This window comes from Clarias gariepinus, unplaced genomic scaffold (assembly GCF_024256425.1).
Source record: "Clarias gariepinus isolate MV-2021 ecotype Netherlands unplaced genomic scaffold, CGAR_prim_01v2 scaffold_30, whole genome shotgun sequence".
In the NCBI taxonomy this organism is placed as follows: domain Eukaryota; kingdom Metazoa; phylum Chordata; class Actinopteri; order Siluriformes; family Clariidae; genus Clarias; species Clarias gariepinus.
This window is the reverse complement of record NW_026520997.1, coordinates 1214224-1236399: the sequence shown is the minus strand read 5'-3', so window position 1 is coordinate 1236399 and position 22176 is coordinate 1214224. Positions and strand designations below refer to the sequence as shown.

Here is a 22176-nt window from a genome sequence, read left to right as displayed (position 1 = left end):
ATTAACAGCAGCTGAGATTAGAGGCGTTATGAAGTCTTTACAGAGCAGAAGTAGCAGAAACATCTCACCATCAGTTGTTCAAAGGAGATTAATGCATTTTTAGGACGCCTTCAGCATTCCTTTACAATGTAGAAAGAAATAAAAATCAGGAACCATCATGGAGTTAGAAAGTGACTTTTAAAAGGTAGTGTATGTTTTATTTCTTTTATCCCTAATTTCAAGTTCTTTATTAAACTAAACTGTCAATTTGTCAGGAAACAGGGTCAGGTACAAACAAAACATGCTCGGTCTGCGCTGTATTCGATTTAGCAGGTGATGTCAAATGATGGCCCTCTGTGGCCAGGGGTAGCTCAGTGGTTGCTCAGTGGTTAAGGCATTGGACTACGGTTCGGAAGATCCCAGGTTCAAACCCCACAACCACCAAGTTGCCACTGTTGGGCGCTTGAGTGAGACCCTTAACCCTCAACTGCTCAGATGTGTAATGAGGTAAAAATGTAAGTCGCTCTGGATAAGAACGTCTGCCAAATGCCTAAATGTAAAACTCGGAATGATGTCATTCCAAACCTCCATTTTGGTTATGTTCATTAGCCTCATGCTAGCCAGTTAACTGTGATTATTGTTACAGATTTAACACTTGCTGAGAAAAATACTAGCGGAAGGTAGTGTTAATCCAGTGACTTCATGTTTACTTACACACACAAGTTTTAAAGTGTTAACAGGTGTTTGTATCAGAGGAGTGTAAAAGTAAACATCAGAGAAACCAGACACTTTGATAAACTCTTACTTTATTAATCATTATTATAAGGCCACTATGTAGCATGTGCAGATTTTATTACAAAAATAATCACAATGTCCCTCTACCAGCAAATCAACAATCACCCAAACTCACTTTCTCTCACATACACACACACAAATATAGGCACGTGTAGATAAAACACTCCATCAGCCTGGAGCACGGTGCACACACCAGCCCTGCGTCCATCATCACCTTCATCAGATGGCGTGGAGGTGATCTCCAGAATTCTACAATCGCGATGATGAAGCCGGAAAGCATGCTTATAAAAACGTCATTATTGATATGAGAACAAAATCGGCACGGGACAGGCGTCAGTTCAAAACAAGTCAAGGAAAACGTCTGTCTCCATAGCAACCGTAACAGTAAAACCACAACGCATTCAACAAGATCGGGGCTTGGGTTAAACCTGATCAGCTTGATGACATCACCACCAGGTCCACTTCCTCAACTCGGCTCGGCTGTGAAATATCGGATCCATCACTCATTCCCAGCCTGCTAACACGAGCGTACGTACACACAAAACTAGCGAGATGTTTATCTGTTAGCAATGTTAGCATGCGTCATTAACGTCTTTCCTCTGTGGCACGCCGGAGGAACGAGAGAGAGGAGCTGGTAGTGATTTCACCCGAGCGAGCTTGTGGGTGTAGTGTTTATTTAGGAGACAGCGCTCAGGATGCGCTCACACGAACATTCAATCTAAACACGACGCGTGCCCTATGCTAGCAGCGCTGCTGAGAATGTCTCAGTCATTCTGTCCCTCTTCATCTGGGGGGGGACGTCTAGCAAAAAATCTGACAAAAAAGCAGGTGTTGGCATCGTACAAATAAAGGTTTAAATGATGGGCCGATGATCAGGTGCACAACCTCAGGGATCCTGTGGAAACGCCGAACATCACTGGGAGGAAGAGGCAGAATGCAGACGCGTGATTTTGTTATTTAGCTTGGACGTGTGTCAATCATAACATACATTACTGTTTGGAAAATCCCAGAATCCTGTTCACCACGCAAGCTCTCGCAAAAGATTCATAACAAAATCTGGGAACAAAATACGTTTACATTGGTTGTCTCTGAGCGTTACTCGCGATAACGACATAAGAGCATTTGAGAGTCAGTTACAGGTGAGTGAAAAAGTCCAACAGAGGAACACGGGTTACGTATCAAACCATCGATACATCAATCATCAAAAAAAAAAAATTATACACATATATATATAAAAACACTAAACTTGTTATGGACCTGCTAAGACCATCATGACCCTGTGGAGTCCTAAAGACGTCCCCTAAACCCCAAAAACATCTAACGTGGCATTATTGCAAAAAAAAAATAAAAAAATCAAACCACAGCCAATCACCAGCGCCCTCACAACTGACGCGCCCACCCGTAAGTCACCATTTAACAACCTCAAATCACAATGTCCTCAACGTCTCGGAGGTGGGTGTGGCACAATTTAGTGTTGCAATCTTTACAGTTACAATGCAACAGTAGTTGGCTAACTACCAAGCTAGTTACTTTCTTACACTTTTACCTGCAGCCAATCAGTGTAACTCTAACCAGCTAGCACTAATGATCGGACTTTTGTAGTTATTTATGCTAACACGGCCAAAAACGGCCTCAAATAAAACCACTTTTTTGGGGGGGGGAAACAGAGGGAAAAAAAAAAGTTCTATAAAAGCTTGAGTGATTCCATTTAAGCACCATGTGCGAGTTCTTGCTCCGCCTATTCAGCTTTCAGAAGCTCCCTCTTGGCCACACCCTCTTCAAAACATCACAATAACGAATAACGTTTTAGCAAGAACCGTGTAACAATCGTAAGTGGTTTAGCAATTTGCAGCTAACAGCTAACTACAGAGGCGTGATCATTACTATTAATTATTTTGCTGTAGCGCTATTAGATTTTCAGATTGACAAAATCCTCCTAAATTGCAGATTCCGATTTCTTCTGTTCTCTCCTTCTTCTCTAACGCAAATCTGTTACGCGGAAAATAATCTCGACGTGTTTAAGATATTCTATAAAGGCCATGATGGAGAAATGTAGCAAGTAGAGACAGATGGCCAGACAGACAGACAGACGGCGGGACAGACAGGATGTGGTGTGAATATGTAAAGCAGCAGTTGACGTTATAAAACGTTTCTGATTGTGTTATTTTTAAAATAGTCCTTCTTGTACAGTACATAATTTTAGGCCACGCCCCCTTCACCAGAGGACAGCAGTCTTTACTCATCAGCTAGTAAGGGTGATCCGTTACCCATGATCCTCTGGGCCTCGGCGCTGGTGTCCTGAAACCAGGAAGTTCCTCAGGCAGCAATTAAAAATCCATACAAGTCCGTGAGAAAAGGGGAGAGAGGGAAAGAGAGAGAGAGAGAGAGAGGATTTGTGTTTAAGGCAACTATGGTGTGAATCTCTCACACTCACACACACACCTGAGCCTGTGCAGATGGGTGTGTAGGACTGTCACTGTGTTTGTGCGCATGACCGACAACACCCTCAGCATGAGTGAGTGAAAGAGAGAAAGAGAGAGAAAAAGAAATGGCACTCGAGTTTATAACCTGATTTATGCACTAGAGGCCCCGCCCCCGAGCCACACCCCCCCACTCGGACAGTGACCCTGCACTGTGTGTGTGCGCGCGCGAGCATGTGTATGTCAGCGTCCAGGCCGGTTTTCTGCACGCTCTTTGGACTTGGGGTCAGGGGTCAGAGGTCGCAGGCCATGCTCGGTACCAACGTTGACGGTGATGTTGGTGTAGAGCGGCATGTATTCCCGAGACAGGAGCTCGTACTCCACCGAGTTCATCCCATCCAACTTCCATGTCTGCTGAGTCTTTGCTAACAAATTGAACCTGCACCGGAAAATACACACACACACACACACACACACACACACACACACACACACACACACACAATAATACTTACTCAAAAGCAAGTTCTTCACATAAAAACACACTTGCACCTGATGTATAAACAAATGCTTAGATTTTGTGTGTGTGTGTGTGTGTGTGTGTGTGTGTGTGTGTGTGTGTGTGTGTCTCTTTGTTAACCTTTTCGGGTTGACCTCGTTGCCTTTGTCCAGTTTGTGTTTGATCATCTTGTAGCGTCCAATCCTCAGAGCTGGACGACTGATGGACATCCCGGCTAGAGACACTCTGAGTCAAACGGGAGACAGAGAGAAAGAGAGACCCAAAAAATGAGTTCAGAGGTAAAGCATTCTCCTTCACAGATTAAAAAACTGTAGTAGGAATTAAGTGAACCCTCCTGGCTCAGATTCGATTTGACTGATCGTTTCAGTTTGTAGATTTAAATGATGACTATTCTGCATGTTCTCAAGTGGAGTTTGGAGTTCCACAGGGTTCAGTTTTGGGCCCACTGCTATTTTCTCTTTACATGCTTCCTTGTGCAACATAATTCGTAAGCATGGTATTAGTTTTCACAGTTATGCTGATAAAGATACGAGCACATCACCCCTATCTTATCCACACTACAATGGCTTCCTGTGAAATTTCGCATCGATTTTATTTTAAAGAACCTTATTAATCCCAGAGGAAAACTGCTTTAAAATACTACTTTTGACATATAAAGCATTAAATGGTCTCGTGCCGCAGAATCTGAGTGAACTGCTTGTATCTTACGACTCGCCACGCCTACTTAGATCAAAGGATGCAGGCTGCTTGTCAGTACCACTGGTATTATGAAAACTACAGCTGGGGGCGGAGCTTTTTCTTACAAAGCCCCAAAGTTATGAATAGTCTTCCAATTAATGTTTGGGACTCAGACACAGTCTCAGTGTTTAAGTCGAGGCTAAAAACCTATTTATGTAATCAAGCATGTCTGTACATATTATAGCGTTTTTATCGCCGGAAAGGATGGTGGAGAGACGAGTGAGCTTAATTACTGCCCAATGCAATGGCTGGGAGTACTTTATTAGACATGCTGGTCGTCAGCCGCCGCCCCGCCCACGCCACACTGCCCCCACGCCACAGTATATTAGCCTTAAATAAAAAAGCAGATCTGGGGAACTTATGGACGTAGAGTATTACGGTGACTTCTGGTTGAAGGTCTGGTTGGGATGCGTATGATGACTGGGGACGGTTCCACTTCACCATGAAGACGGTCCTAGAACTATCTGTACCCAGCTTGAGTACCTTACTATCTTACACCACACTACTGGAGCTTATACAGAGTCACTAACACTCACCGGATACCGATGTCATCGTCCTCACCCCCCCAGCCCCAGTAGTTGTTTGGGAAGCCATTCATCTTTAGGTAGTGTAGAGGACTCAGTGCTGACACGCCGCCGAAATACGCCTTATAGGGCAGTCTGAAAAACACACACACACACACACACACACACACACACACACACACACAAGTAAAGCTTATTACACACAGAACTGATAGGGACGAAAATCACGGGGGACGTCTGGACACAAGGTCACGATACCCAGGGCCGAGTTGATCTGTACAGCGGTTGTACATCACCATTATACAAATGTTTTATATAATTATTTCTATAAAATTTTATATAATTATTTATATATATTTTTCTTTTTTATTAAACCTTTGTTACAATTCTAAACAAACTGACCAAGATCACTGTTGTTTAGAATTGTGTAGAGTTTAGAGCGCCACCTGCAGAATTATGGAGGAACAGTAACATTATACCATTTCAAATGCAAACGTATAAATTTTAAAGACTGACTCAGACCATACAAGCTTCTCACAATGTACATTACGTGTGAAGAATGTGTTTTAAAATGGAAAAAACTAAATACTATAGCAAATACAGTGTGTGTATAAATACTGAAATATATGAACACAGATGTGGCTGATCCTGTGTACACGCCCATCTCTGGCAGACGCTAATGAATATCAATGAGCATGCAAATGAAACGGTCAAGTGACGAAGTGTAGGCCAAGACAAGGCCGAGCGCGGGAGGGAGCTGATCCAGGTGCAGTGTGCAGATCGAGAATGTGGTGAGACGCAGGAAAGCTCCAGCCAGGAAGCACAGTGCCGGAGATCTCTCAGCACCTCAGTCATCTACACCACAAAGGAGCCAAACCACAGACGCCAATCACAGCCTAAACCTGTGAAAGGGGAGGATCAGGAGCCCAAACATGTCTGACATCATAGGGAGTGGCCTCGATGAGGAACAGAACCCTTGAAGTCACGTCAGTGAAAAAGAAAGAGAGAAAAGGGAGAGAGAAAAAAAAGGGAGAAAGAGGGAAGGAGAGAGAGGGAGAAAAAAGGTAGAGAGGTAGGGACAGAGAAAGAGAGAGAAAGAGAGCGAGAGAAAAAGGAGAGAGGGAGAGAGAGAAAGAGGGAGAGTGAGGGAGAGAGGGAAGGAGAGAAAAAAGGGAGAGAGGAAGAGGAAGAGAGATTTTACAATTTAAGGTCCACACTGACTTGTAGCCGAACTTGTCCATGGCGATGGCGGCGTGTTTGGGGTTTTTGTCGCACGTGTACGTGTTGCGGTCGTCCTCGGGGATCAGATCCACGTCATGGAAGAACAGACAGTCCCAGTCCTCCTCCCTCATCGCCTCCCGGAACCCGATGTTCATCAGCTTCGCTCGGTTAAATGTGTAGTTACCAGCCTGCGAAAAACACGCACAAAAAAAAAAAAAAAAAAAGAATTGTGTGAAAACCATCCACCAGGGGGCGCCTTGGACTAAAAACCATATTAGACCAGGGAACTTGTGCGAGACTTGGTTTACACACAGTCCACTAAAGCCACGGCTTAATAATTTACATAGTTTATGAAAAGCTGCTAGAAAAGCTGAGAGTTGCCAGATTGAGCAGTTCTCCGTCCAATAGAATAATAAACCATACGTTAGTCACGTGTTCGATGATTCCTCAGACATTTCTCAAGACGAGACAGAAGTGTTTAAAATGAACAGCACGTCTCCGTTTGATGATTTCACCCCAGTAATTTAATTATGGCTTTAAACACCGCCTCACTCACGCAAAACATCTCAGCACATTTATGTTTTGCTTTTCAGAAATTTTTATACCTTTTCCCCCTAAAAGAGTTCTGGATGCAGAAACTTTTTTTTTTTTTTTATCAGAGTAGGCGGGGTTTCAGCACTGCCTTCCCAAGGGGGACTTTCAGGGACTGATTTATATTATACATCACTGGGGGAATTTAGAATTGTGTGAGAATAATAAATATGGCACAAGTACGCTTGTGTGTGTGTGTGTGTGTATAGACGTCAAAAAGGCAATCGCTTTAACAGGTACAATTGAAGCTAGAAATCTTACGGCTGAAGTCTAAAAAGGGCTCTAGTGACCACCAGGGGGCAGAGCTGAGCTACATTTAGGACGACTGTAGCCGTGACTGCAGATGATATGTTTGTATTTGGCTGTTTATTTTAGAATTGTGTGTGTGTGTGTGTGTGTGTCTCTTTACCTGGTGGATGACGTAGATGCCGTAGCTCAGCTGTTGTCTCTGTAGGAACGGATGCAGGTAGTACAGGAGGTACTTCAGATGCGGCTCTCTGTTCCTGTGGGGAATGATTACAGCGGTGCGATGCCAGGCCTCGCAGTCCGGCGGTCTGTAGCGCCCCCCGCGCACCACCAGTGGGTTCTTCCTCTCTACCTGAGCGAGTGTAAGTCCTGAGGGGAAGCCGACATGGATCGGCCCACCTTGGGGAACGAAAAACGCAGGTGAAATTAGCATCAGGTTTCATAAGAAGTTCTACAGTGGGGAAAATAATTATTTTAGCCCTTGCAGATTTTGGCCACTTAGAAAGAAATGAAGGTTCTATAATTTTTATTATAGGTTTATTGTAAAGAATAGAGACAGAATTTCAACCCCCCCAAAAAATAATAATAATTTAACTAGCATTTCAATGAGTAAAATAAGTATTTGGTTCCAAAGCAAAACATGATTTAGTACTTGAAGAAAACCCTTGTTGGGAAGCACAGAGGTAAGACATGTCTTGTCCATGTAGTTGGTTACCAGGTTTGTACACAACTCAGGAGGGATTTTGGTCGCTTGGCAACTGCAAGTTTCAGCTCCTCCTTAAATGTTCTATAGGATTACGGTCTAGACGCAGGCTAGGCCACTCCATGACCTTAATGTTCTCTTCTTCAGCCACTCCTTTGTTGCCTTGGCCAGTATGTTTTGGATCATTGCCATTGCCATCTTCAGGAGGTTTTCATCTAAAATCTCACAATACTTGTCCCCGTCCATCGGCCCCTCGATGCAGCCAGTACCTTTAGCAAAGAAACAGCCCAAAGCCTGATGTTTCCACCTCCATGTGTGACTGTAGGCTCGGTGTTCTTAGTGTCACAGTCAGCATTTTTCTGCCTTCAAACACAAACTACCGATCCCTCACCTTCCTCATGATCATCCTGACCCCATGAGGTGAAATCTCGCGTGGAGCTCCAGACTGAGGGCGACTGATGGTTACTCTGTATTTTTTTCAATTGCCACTAATCGCTCCTCCAGTTGTCTCGTTCTCACCAAGGGGAGTGATGATGTAGCCCATTCCAGCCTCGTGCAGGTCTACACTCACGTCCCTGACGTCCTTTGACAGGTCTTGGGTCTTGAGGTTTGAATGGAAGACAGAGACTCTGTGGACAGGTGTCTTTTATACATAACGAGTTGTTGTTAGGAGCGCCTTCTTAAATGAATCCGTGTTGCACATGAGCACATGACCAGTCTGTGGAGCCAGAAGTATTGTTGGTTTGTAGGGGAGCAAATACTTATTTTACTCACTGAAGTGTAACTAGATTTCTAACCTTTATATAATGTGCTTTTCTGGATTTCTGATTGATATTCTGTCTTTATCATTTAAAATAAACCTTCGATAAAATTATAGCTCTTGTGAAGCCAAACTTTGACATTTTTATAAAAAAAGAGACATTAAACATTAAAATGCTTTTTTTATTGCCTGGAGAAACCAAAAGTTGAGATGATTACCATGTGTGTGTGTGTGTGTGTGTGTGTGCCAGAACTCCAAAATTACACGTGTGTTTCCTTACGTCATGTTGCTGAGTCAGCAGAAGAGGAAGCGTGTGTGTGTGTGTGAACCCTAAAAGGCGATGTGAAAGCGACGGTGTGTGACTTCGTGTTGTCCCCACCGCGCACCTGATGGACAGAGTTTCGATGTTGTATGTATATTTAGGCTACAGCATGTAAGACTGGGAAGTGGGCGGAGCTTCCAGGAAATGTTGGTTAATACCAGAGAGCTGAAAAACACGTACAGAAACTATTCAGGCTCATGTGTAGGTTGTGTCAGATTAAACGCCGCCGGATGTGTAACGTCACTCTCATGATTTTAAGGAACTTTAAGGTTCAATTTAACCCTGGAGCAGTTACTCAGTGCGGCATGAAAACATACAACACAACATCTTTCTGTGCATCCTATAGTGTAGTGTAGTGTGTGTATAGTGTAGTGCAGTATAGTGTAGTGCAGTATAGTGTAGTGCGGTATAGTATAGTGTAGTGTAGTATAGTGTGTGTAGTATAGTGTAGTATAGTACAGTGTAGTGTATTACAGTGTAGTTTAGTATAGTGTAGTATAGTACAGTGTGTGTAGTGTAGTACAGTGTGTGTAGTGTAGTATTTTGTAGTATAGTACAGTATAGTGTAGTGTAGTTCAGTGTGTGTAGTGTAGTATATTGTAGTGTAGTATAGTATAGTATAGTGTGTGTAGTGTAGTGTGTGTAGTGTAGTATAGTTCAGTGTGTTTAGTGTAGTACAGTATAGTGTAGTATAGTACAGTGTAGTATAGTGTAGTACAGTGTGTGTAGTATAGTGTAGTACAGTACAGTATAGTGTAGTACAGTGTAGTACAGTGTGTGTAGTATAGTACACTGTGTGTAGTGTAGTACAGTGTGTGTAGTACAGTGTAATATAGTGTAGTACAGTGTGTGTAGTATAGTACAGTGTGTGTAGTATAGTATATTGTAGTGTAGTATAGTATAGTACAGTGTGTAGTGTAGTATAGTGTAGTTTAGTATAGTGTAGTGTAGTTTGGTATAGTGTAGTTTAGTACAGCGTGTGTAGTATAGTGTAGTACAGTGTGTAGTGTAGTATAGTCTGTGTAGTACAGTGTGTGTAGTGTAGTGTAATGTAGTCCAGTGTAGTTTAGTATAGTGTAGTTTAGTATAGTGTGTGTAGTGTAGTGCAGTGTGTAGTGTAGTATAGTCTGTGTAGTACAGTGTGTGTAGTATAGTACACTGTGTGTAGTGTAGTACAGTGTGTGTAATACAGTGTAATATAGTGTAGTACAGTGTGTGTAGTATAGTACAGTGTGTGTAGTATAGTATATTGTAGTGTAGTATAGTATAGTACAGTGTGTAGTGTAGTATAGTGTAGTGTAGTATAGTGTAGTGTAGTTTGGTATAGTGTAGTTTAGTACAGCGTGTGTAGTATAGTGTAGTACAGTGTGTAGTGTAGTATAGTCTGTGTAGTACAGTGTGTGTAGTGTAGTGTAATGTAGTCCAGTGTAGTTTAGTATAGTGTGTGTAGTGTAGTGCAGTGTGTAGTGTAGTATAGTCTGTGTAGTACAGTGTGTGTAGTGTAGTACAGTGTGTAGTGTAGTATAGTCTGTGTAGTACAGTGTGTGTAGTGTAGTGTAATGTAGTCCAGTGTAGTTTAGTATAGTGTAGTTTAGTATAGTGTGTGTAGTGTAGTGCAGTGTGTGTAGTGTAGTGCAGTGTGTGTAGTGTAGTGCAGTGTGTGCAGTGTAGTGCAGTGTGTGCAGTGTAGTGTAGTGTAGTCTTACTGAGTAGTGGTGATGTTTTCGGGCAGTAGCGCATTTCCTCTTTATTGGGCAGTAGCGCCAGCTGAGACAGGTTGGCGTAGACGTCGGCGCCGGTGCGGTTGCTCCCGTGACCCGCCCCCGACCCGCCCGGACCGCTCAGCGTATCCGATTTGCGGAAGATCCTAAAAAAGTAGGTCACCCTCTTCTGGTAAGCGTCTCTAGACAGGAGGGCCATGACGATGAGCTGCACGCTGAGCAGCATGAACAAATAGCGCCATTTGGAGTTCAGGGTGAGCATGGCGACACTGGTTTGATCACCAACGTGTTCGAAACGAAAACAGGAACGGGTTCGAGCTGACCTCAGTCATATCCAATAACGGCGCTGCAGTCGGGCACGGAGACGGCGCGCGGGGCGGCCATTAGGGCGAAGACAGACTAGACATCGCCGACCAGCGTGTTTCAGCGTCTATCTCTCGGATCGGATCCACAAAGGACTGGACGAGGACACGCGTTCCACGAGTTCTATCTGTGGGAGATCACACACACACACAACCGCTGCAGAACATCACTCTGCTCCAGGGTGGACATCAGAAACACGCCCGGTGAGGTGTGTGTGCGTGTGGTTAGAGTTTATCTGACACCCACTAGTTCTTTTCAGGTGGAGGGTCTGTTGCCGCTGGCGATAAAGACTGGGCCAATCACAAGACACCGTCTGGAAGAAGAGAAAGATGAGGAGTTAGTTTGAAGTCACGCTTCATCAGGAGATCAGACGTGAGATTAGATGGAGAGAAGCGGTGAGAGAGGACAGAAGGGGACGGAAAGGGAACAGGATGAACGGAACAAGGCTGAGGATGTGACGTGGTGTCGTGTACGGAATGGAACGGGAGAAAACGAGGGACGGGTTACCTGATGTGAGGGGAAAAAATTAGAGGAAGGAGGAAAAAGAGTGGTAACTATTATGGGATGGTGGGGAAATCCAGTCAACACACCGAAGATTAAAATCACACACACACACTAAATGAAAGCTTATGCGGTGCTCCTGCAGACATCCAGCTGTGCCTGTGAAGGCTGTACATCTGGCCTGGTGTCTTTAACGATGATGATTTAATTAGCTGAAGCCTACACTCGCGATGTTGCCAGGATACGGCTAACCCTCGTACACTCCATTTCAATTCGTCTATATCTTATTACACTTTATTATATTTCTAATATTCCTATTTTTGTTCTACCATTTAATTTTTAAGTATTTATACATAAAGTAAATTGAAAAGTTTTTTATTCCATATTTTTCTACGTTTCTAATTTGTAAAATTCTCTCATTTCCTACTGAAACTTTTCATTAGAGTTTTTAGGTCTGTGTACGACTGCGTGTGACAAATAGAATTTGAATTTCACACTTTGCCGTGTTCTCGTCCTGTTCACGGTTCCCAAGAAACGCCGCAAATTAAAAGTTTCCATCAAAGAGATCCTAATCAGTTAAGGAAATTATGCAGCTAGGTAAATATCCGATGTGACTTAACACACACACACAGATTACCAGAGTCTATCCATAAGCTCATCTCACAGACACTTTCCCTGATCTCGTTTCATCCTCCTCTCTCGGATTAATTAGCGCTCGTTAAAGCCGCCTCGCTCAGAGAGCCGGTCCTGCCGCGGCCTGATCGCTGGGCGAGCGCTAATGAGTCCGTCTAGAGCGAGTGAACCGAACGGGACAAGGGACATCCTCGGGGCTGAGACGGTGTGTAAGGTGATTCTGTATCACGATGTTCTAAACCTCCTGATAATCTGATGTTTATCTTTAGCTTTAGATTTTATTACGACAAACTTGTAGGATTAAAGAAACAGCAACAATTTACTTTAATCGTAAACAAATATAAATTAAAATGGTATTGAGAACGACAACATTGAGAACATGGAAAGCTGATTCAGGACGTCTTTTTTTTTTACACTCTTACTCACACACAACACACTACACACTCTCACACGGTGTGTTTGTTCTCCTGTTGTGTCCGAGTCGACTCGTTGCAGAGATGAGTTCTGTTCTCCGTGTTCTCCGCGTTCTCACGCTCTGTGAATTCAGTTCGAGACTAGATGTGGAGTGTGTGAAAGTGTGTTAGGAGAACAGGGGAACTAAAAATAAACAGCATGTAGAAAAAAAGCTCCTTCTCTCAAGGACGGCGTGATGGAGTCAGTGTTCAAACCCCGTCGCCGCCTCTCAGGTCGCAGATGAGCGGGCGTGTGGGCGTGGCCCCGGGGACCTGATCTACAACCCCGACCTGTTTGTAACGCGCAACAGGGACGCAGACGTCTGTCTATAGGTCACCAATGTGGGAGTGTACCTGTGGCTCAGTTCACACCTGAAAAGTGTGTGTGTGTGTGTGTGTGTGTGTGTGTGTGTGTGTGTGTGTTGCGTTGCTATTTGGAAACCAAATCCTTAAAACAGCAGCTATGGAATCTGATACATGTGTGACGTGTACAAACACACACACACACACACACACACACACACACACACACACATTACTGATTAACCACAGGCAGTGTGAACTCTAACTCTTCTGTGCTGAAGCTGCAGACGGTGTCAGTGTATCGGGCCTGATGTGGAGCGAGCGCTGTACACACACCTGCGTGTAGGCCGTTACCGTGGAAACCGTGAGGTATTAGAGCGAGCGCGGTAACGTCACCCTGTGGGAGAGAGAGAGAGGTGGGGGTGGGGGTTTAACCGCGAATACAGAGGAATTAAAACCGCGCGGTCGCTTCCTTAAACGTCTCACTGCTGCACAGGACTGTTCACAACCCTGACTGAAACACACACACTGTTAACCAGCATAAGGCTAGGACCACCAGCACGGACGCGTGTGTGTGTGTGTGTGTGAATTTTTTCCTACTTTGTAGCTCAAACACACAAAGTTGTAATTCCAAGTTCGGAGGTGAGGCAAGCGCAGCGTCAGGAGGTCATGAGGTCAGATCCCAGCATCAGACTGCTCAGGTGGATCCTGTCTCTGACACGAACTGACTACGGATCAGATAACGTCCACGCAACGAAGAGAGAGAGGGGGAGAGAGAGAGGGGGAGGGAGAGGGGGAGAGAGAGGGGGGGGGAGAGAGAGAGGGGGAGAGGGGGAGAGAGAAGTGATAATTACAGCAACCAGCTGTTTTGTCTTCGTATCCAGGCAATAAACCCTCAGGGGGATGAGGATCCGAGTCAGGGAATACGCTGAGCTGGTATTCACACACACACTGCAAACAACTTTGTGTGTAGGATATACATCATTAAGTGAAAAAAGCCGTTTCGAACCAGCCTGGCCCTGTGTGAAAAAGTACTCACCCCCCTTTAAAATATGATTAAACTGTAAACTTTTATAAAGCTGAGTTACACTTCATCCTGACTGACAACATGAAGCTCATGAAATCATCTCAAGAAGAAACATGATGTAAAAAAAAAAATCGAATTCAGATGTAACAGAGTAACTGACGTGTATCAGGGTGGAAAGGGTTACGGAGACATGTCTAAGATGTTGGGACTCCAGTGAACCGCAGAGAGAGAGACATTATTCACAGATGGAGAAAACCTGGAACAGAGGGGAACCTTCTCAGGAGCTGCAGGTCTACTGAAAATCGGAGCTCATAAAAGAACCCAGAACAACATCTCAAGAGACTGAGGGCAAAAATGGCAACAGTGAAACATGGTGGTGGAAGTTTGATGGTCTGGGGATTTGCAGCTTCAGGACCTGGACGACTCACCATAATTGTACCATAATAATAATTCAAGAAGGGGGGCAAATACTTTTTTCAACCAAAAGGAAATAAGATAATGTTCTAGGAATCAGAAAATTCTGAAGGAGAATGCCCGGCCCTCAGGTCATGACCTCGAGCTCAAGCGCACTCGGGTCACACAGCAGGACCGCGATCCGAAACACAGCAGCAGGTCCACCTCAGGACGGCTCAAAAAGACAAAATTAAGGTTTTGGAACGGCCCAGTCAAAGACTTACATCCGGCGTTCAGGACGTTCATGTTTTGAAACCAGAATTCAAACATTTCTGCAAAAAGAGCGGGCCAAAATTCCTCCACAGCGTTGTGAGCCGGTTATCACAAACGCGTGACTGCAGACGCCAAGGGAGACACAAGCACGGCTATTAGGTCTGGGGCGCAGTTACTTTTTCACACAGGGCCAGGTAGGTTTGGACAGTTTCCCCCACACAGAGAGCATACTGGGGCCACACGGGTATATTAGCTCAGCCTTTTTCTAAACATTCATCCATCTGCCATAATAATAATAATAATAATGATTCAAGAAGGGGCAAATACTTTTTTTAAGGAAATAAGATAATGTTCTAGAGATCAGACAGTGACTGAAGTCGGATCTTACGACTCGGTGATACACCCGACGCATTGTGTCTCTTTCACACACACACACACACACACACAGCGTGATCTAAATACGACTTTTACAACAGCAAAACTTAATTATTTTAGTCAAATCTTAAAATGAAGTAAAGCTGTACAAATAAATAAAAAAAACCACACACACACACACACACCTCTCTGACGTCTTAGAGAAAGAGGTGCGTCAAGACGTATGATTTGTCCCAAGATTGATTTGCCCCGTGTGTGTGTGTGTGTGTGTGTGTGTGTGTATTGTCACAGTGCCCAACCACAGCATATCCTCAATGTTTGTCTTGTTCTCCACTCATGGCCCCGCCCACAACACCGTGCCCCGCCCACTCCCCCAGCGCATCATGTGATTGGTCAGGAGATTAGGAGGAAAAATTAAAGTCCCGTAAATGTTTAAAACCTACATCCAAGTGCACACACACATAACCCCCCCCCCCACACACACACACACACACACAAATGTTCTTTAAATATTTAATCAAACTAAATAAAACATAAAAAAAAAAAAAATGTGCATCATAATTACTCACTGGGACCAACCTGAACACACACACACACACACACACACACACCTCATCATTTACACTTTGTAAAATCTTACATCAAGACAGAAAGATAAGATCACTAAAGTAAATAATTATTTGGATTAATAAGAAATCAATATATAACTTATATATACAGTATACACACACACACACACACACACTCTTAAATATGTAATTTAAAAAAAGGTCATTTTGTGTCCCTAATGTTTTGTTTTTTAATGCCAGACTATAACTTGATGCTAAACAAAAACACTCAATGTTTATTTATTAATTAATTATTAATGAGACATTAAGTCGTTTAAAATAAATAAAACTAAATATTTTAAATATCTGCTGAACTGTAACTCTGATCTTTACATCATGATCAACATTTCTGTATAAACACATCATAGTCACAGTAATATCCTGTGTTTTTATTTATTTATTTATTTATTTATTAAACTGAAATGAATGCAGCTGTCATTCAAGTCAGCCACGCCCCTAATTATGCATTATTTTACAGCTTAATACAATTTTAACTGGACATGATTAGCGCTTTATATCTGATCTAAAAATGTTAAATCTGATCAGGACCCAACACACATACACACACACACACACACACACACACACACTAGTCATAAAGTCGTAACGTCAGTACACTTCCCCCGCTACAGAAAGTCAATCCTGCGCTCTGATTGGTCAGAAGGTGTTGATTCATTCTCTATAAGAGCGTACCGCAGGTGTATATTGATGCTCTTGCTTTAATAGGTTACGGTTTCCATGGCAACAGCACAAGTTCCTATCACTATATCGTTATTAAATCATTGTATTATAATTTAAGGAGCGAGGCCGTCGACTTTATTTACTCGAACGTCTTGTGTTCTGTCTCGAGCAACTCATTGTTACGACCTGACCGACTTATAAACACTGTGTGTTTGTGTGTGTTTTCCTCTCACGTTACACACACTGAACGACCAAAGCTTTGATTACACACACACACACACACACACACACACACACTGCAGTGTCTAGTTCCTGTGTGAATATGATTCCTCATGCTCCTCTTTCACACTCTTGAGTCCTGGAGTATGAAAAACTCCACAGATGTGATTTTGTAATTTCACTGACAAACAAATAAAGGGTTTATAATTTATCATCATACAGTCGACCCCTTAAAATAATGTGTTATGTTACGTAAATTGTGAAAAAAACGCATATATAATGCACATAAATGCCTATTTTTATAGTTTAAACCCAAAACACCAACGCCCCAAAAAACTTGAACTTAATTTAAAACTCACCTTAATACGTGAATAAGGTGAACCTGTACACTGTACTGTCCTGCTGAGTCTCCCGCAGCATGAGAATGTCAAATACCCATGATGCTCCTGTACGTACTGTAACTCCTGTGAGTGTTTTATTGGGTCTTAGTCCTGTTGGGTAAATACGGTAATAATTCACGCGCTGTTCCCTTCCCCAGGACGCGCTGTTCCCCTCCCCAGGACGCGCTGTTCCCCTCCCCAGGACGCGCTGTTCCCTTCCCCAGGACGCTCCCTCCAGATACAGAAAAACACCGAGCCTACAGTCACACATGAAGGTGGAAACATCAGTCTTTGATCTGTTTCTCTGCTAAAGATACCGGCTGCATCGAGGGGCCGATGGACGGGGACAAGTATTGAAAAATTCTGGATGCGAACCTCTTGAGGATGCGTTGTGGACGGGTTTTCCAGCATGACCCAAAACATACCCAGAACATACTACCACGGCAGCAAAGGAGTGGCTCACGATGAAGCACATTAAGGTCATGGAGTGGTCTAGCCAGCGTCTAGACTGTAATCCTATAGAACATTTATGGAGGAGCTGAAACTTGGTGGACCAAACTCTCTCCTGAGATGAGTGCAAACCTGTTAACCAACTACAAGAAATGTCCTACGTCGCACTCACACACTCGCACACACTCACTCTCGGTCAGAGATAAGAATCAATCAGGATCCATTCGAAAGTCAGAATGAACTTTACACCCGAGCGCTTAGCTCTCACACCGTCCAACATCTGTCCGTCTGTCCTTCTCTCCGTCTGTCTCTCCATCAGTCAGTCCGTCCGTCCTTTATTCATCTTTCACTTTACCTTTCTCTCTCTCTCTTAACTCATCTCTCTCCTTTCTTCTTTAGCTCTCTGTATTTATGTCTCAAAATATCTTTCTATCCTTTCATCTCAGTATCTTTATCTTCTTCTTTTCCTGTGTGTGTGTGTGTGTGTGTGTGTGTGTGTGTGTGTGTATCTCTCTCTCTGTGCTTCAGAGAGAATTGGTGATAAGCAGTTCCAGGTGGAGCAGTAGGACCTGCTCGTCAGCTCTTTTAACACCAATAATCACTCTGCTGTCCATCAAAGCTGGATTTCTTTCCTGAGATAAAATCTACACAGGACTACTGAACCTCTAAAGAAAAAGTGTGTGTGTGTGTGTGTGTGTGTGTTGCCTGCTTCCCCAGGTTAATCTTCCTGACTAGCGTTAGTACGCGTCCCTGACGGTTAAAGAGTTTGTAGAAACAGTTAAAAAGTTAAATCTAATAATAATCTGATCTTTAATGTAATCAGTGATATTATTATTATTATTATTATTATTATTATTTGAGGTTGAAGCCCACGTACATGTCTGTGTGTCTCTCTGTACAGCAGAACTCTCTGTCTAACTTATTAATACAAAGAAATCCCATTCTGTAAGGTTGAGTATCTCACGCCTTGTTTACACTAAGTTGTCCTTCTTTGGTGCTCAGACAAATACACTCCCTGTTCGGTAATCGGAGAGTGAATCACAGATGAGAAATGGAAAAAGTAGATCAAAGGATAAAGATGAAGTTTTGTCTTAAAACCACTCCAGCGTGTTAAAATTCACTTATACCACTTCAGCGCTGTTATTTCAGCCAAAGTGAAAATATGAACTAATCCCAGTAAAAATATTCACTTTATCTTTTCTAATTAATATCTATTGGTGCAGGTGTTTGTTTACATTGAGACAGTAGCGCATTAGTAGATTATTTTAAAGTAGATTATTAAATCCCACACATAACTGTTCATAACATCACTTTTACTCCACATTTAGATTCACTGATGGTGCAGATTAAACTTCAGACAGAGATCTAAGGACTGCAGGAGATTCAGTAAAGTCTAGACGAACAGTTCTGTGTGATGGTGAGACACAATCTGACCGGACAGACAGGAATTCTGACCTCTAATGTATTTAATATAAAGACATCACTGAGAGAGTGAGTTCTGACCCAATGTACAGACAAAACCTGTCTTATCCATAGAAATACTCAACTGTGTGTAGAAGTGCACTGCTGTTATTCACACACACACACACACACACACACATGAAGAGGATCGAGCTGTAATATGATTATCCCAGGATAAAGCACAGCTTAAGACAGGAGAGCACGCGCACGCACTACACCCCACTCACACACACACACACACACACACACACACTACGCACTACACCCCACTCACACACACACACACACACTACACCCCACTCACACACACCCACTACACCCCACACCCCACACCCCACACACACTACACCCCACACACACTACACCCCACACCCCACACACACTACACCCCACACACTACACCCCACACCCCACACACACACACTACACCCCACTCACACACTACGCACTACACCCCACTCACACACACACACACACCCCACACCCCACTCACACACACCCCACACCCCACTCACACACACCCCACACCCCACTCACACACACTACACCCCACTCACACACACTACACCCCACTCACACACACTACACCCCACTCACACACACCACACCCCACTCACACACACTACACACCACACCCCACTCACACACACTACACACCACACCCCACTCACACACACTACACACCACACCCCACTCACACACACTACACACCACACCCCACTCACACACTACACACCACACCCCACCCATACCCCACACACACACACCCCACACACACACACCCCACACTACACCCCCCCCACTACACCCCACACACACCCACTACACCCCACTACACCCCACTCACACACACATTACACCCCACTCACACACACATTACACCCCACTCACACACACATTACACCCCACTCACACACACACACTACACCCCACTCACACACACACACTACACCCCACTCACACACTACACCCCACTCACACACACACACTACACCCCACTCACACACTACACCCCACTCACACACTACACCCCACTCACACACTACACCCCACTCACACACTACACCCCACTCACACACACACACTACACCCCACTCACACACACACACTACACCCCACTCACACACACACACATTACACCCCACTCACACACACACACACACACACACACACACACATTACACCCCACTCACACACACACACACACATTACACCCCACTCACACACACACACACACACACTACACCCCACTTACTACACCCACTCACACACACACACACACACAAGCGAAAAGCCTTTGATCTTTATATAAACCAAAGAGATTCTCGCGACCAGCACGCGCCAGAAACAGCGGAGCAATTATTAACACACACACACACACACACACACACACACACGGGTATAAAGTCACACTTACCGCCGGTCTGTGTAACTAATTCTATAATAAACTCTCTCCGTGATATAATAAACGCGCTGAGAGAGTGTGTGTGTAAGTGTGTGTGCGCGCGCTCGGAGCTGAGCTTCTCTATTAAACCGGAAGTGAGGCACTTTGTTGTGGCTGAAATATGCGCGTGGAAATGGATAAAATGTAACGATCGGTGCGTCATGACGTCACGGCGCAAAAGGGGGGAACTGGTGGCTTTGTGCGCATGCGCACTGCAGTCGGTCGGCTAATGACTCAACTGAGACTCGAAGTAAAATTTAAAGGATAAAAGCACAAAGTTTTAGCTGTTACACACACACACACACACACACACAAACGGAAACTCTCTCTCTCTCACACACACACACACTTTCTTTAGGTTTAGATCCTCCAAATCAAAATGGCGGTGCTTTGGGGAGGGGGTGTTACATCACACACACACACACACACACACAGAGCAAATATATATCTAACTGATTCCTCTGGGTTTTTTTTTTTTTTTTATGGGGTAGTGACCTTGTAAGTGACGTCACGACGGGATTTTCTCAGAACTACAAAAAGTTGTCTTTAAAAGCAAAGTTTCCCTCAGAGAGCCGGTGAAGGAGGTTCCTCAGGGGAGAGGTTCCAGCTGTCAGGATGTGTTGGTGAGATTAGAAAGTGTCACATCACGCAGCGTTACATATCGAGCTGTTTATTCTCTAAACCTTATGAAGGAAACACTCTGCCTCCTCCTCTCACCTCCTCCTCTCACCTCCTCCTCTGTTCACCCAGGGTAGGACACTGTGTCCCTGGAGGACTCAGATAGGAGATCTCTGAAGTATGAGTTACTTCTAACCACCTTCCCTCGGGCAGTTTCATCTCAATCATCCAGCATGTGCCCCGCCTCGCGCCCCGCCTCGCGCCCCGCCTCGCGCCCTAAGGCTTCAGGCCCCGCGACCCCGGATACAGGCTACAGGTCTGTACAGAGAAACACGGAAGGAGTGGAAGGAGTCTCCAGTGTCGGCGCTGTGTAACAGTCAGACATAAAGGACTACTGTAGGTTTTCTCCCATTTCCAGGATTTTCAGGAGTTTCTTTGAGCTTCTTTGTGTACTTTCTTTTCCTTGTGTACAACATTGATGAACTCTCTAATAAAGCGTTTAGATTTCTGCCTGTTATCAGGTTTTTCTGGTCTGAGACTGAGCACTGACTTGAGGTCCCTCTCTGTTGGTTTCTTCTTCAATATCCAGTTCAATATCCACCCCTCAGGGGTTTGGGTTCGATTCCCACCTAGGGGCTGTGTGTGAGGAGTTTGGACTTCCTTTAAAAACAATAATTATTTTAATAAATTGCAGCTCAATGAAAATGGATAAAACGACAACAAAATGTCTCGCCGTTGATGCCATCCTGACTTTCAAAAAATGTTGAGGAACTCGAAGCGCATGCATTCCGGAGTGCGCGTTAACAATTTGACATCTAAATAATGAAGAGATAAGAACTTAATAATTCTGTCCGCAGCTGATGAACTCGACATTCCATCACACGGGTGTTTAACATTTCTATTGAAGCATGTATTTCTTTGTAGATCTCTTTATTCCTCCATGACATCTCTCCATCTCTCCATCCCTCCTCTCATGGTTATTAAGCATCTCACTGCATATCGTACTGTGTGTGTGTGTGTGTGTGTGTTTGTGTTTGTGTGACTGTGGATGTGACTTGTGAAATTTTAACCAGAATATTTCCCAAATGCTGTAAAAGTGTGTGAACGCATGTATCAGGTAAAACAGGTAATATTCACACTCTGGACAAACAGACTACATGTATTACACACACACACACACACACACACGTCACAGCTCAGGTGCGTTAAGTCTTGAGTAAAGTTCAAGAGCATTTCATTTTATTATAAAACGTTAAATGTAAACATTCAAGTAATCAGTTTGAGGTCAGAGAGCGAGCGAGCGAGAGAGAGAGAGGTGACAGGTGACAGGTGGGTCCACACTGAAAGCTTTCAGACAAAAACATCACAGTGATTGAGAGTGAAATCAGACAAACCCCGAAGTCAAACAGCGGTTACATCAAACTTCTTATAACCTTTATGTGTGTTTATCTTTAA

The 22176-nt window shown here is 44.0% G+C and overlaps 1 protein-coding gene across 3 annotated transcripts; it reads right to left on the bottom strand.

The window, feature by feature from the left end:
• Positions 1 to 767: 767 nt before the first annotated feature.
• Positions 768 to 20225, bottom strand: si:dkey-199f5.8 (beta-1,4-galactosyltransferase 3). Of its 3 annotated transcripts, none has more exons than XM_053490627.1 (8): positions 20077 to 20225; positions 11150 to 11216; positions 10526 to 11030; positions 7198 to 7433; positions 6198 to 6385; positions 4989 to 5111; positions 3835 to 3939; positions 768 to 3633 (listed from the first exon to the last, which is right to left on the bottom strand). In XM_053490627.1, exons 3-8 carry the CDS (start codon positions 10800 to 10802, stop codon positions 3438 to 3440), a joined length of 1125 nt encoding a protein of 374 aa, XP_053346602.1. In that variant the 5' UTR covers positions 10803 to 11030; positions 11150 to 11216; positions 20077 to 20225; the 3' UTR covers positions 768 to 3437. The 3 variants fall into 3 exon arrangements, with proteins under 3 accessions (XP_053346602.1, XP_053346603.1, XP_053346601.1); XM_053490628.1 differs by lacking the exon at positions 20077 to 20225 and adding an exon at positions 16728 to 16881; XM_053490626.1 differs by having other exon boundaries at positions 10526 to 11216.
• Between the last annotated feature and the right edge of the window lie 1951 nt (positions 20226 to 22176).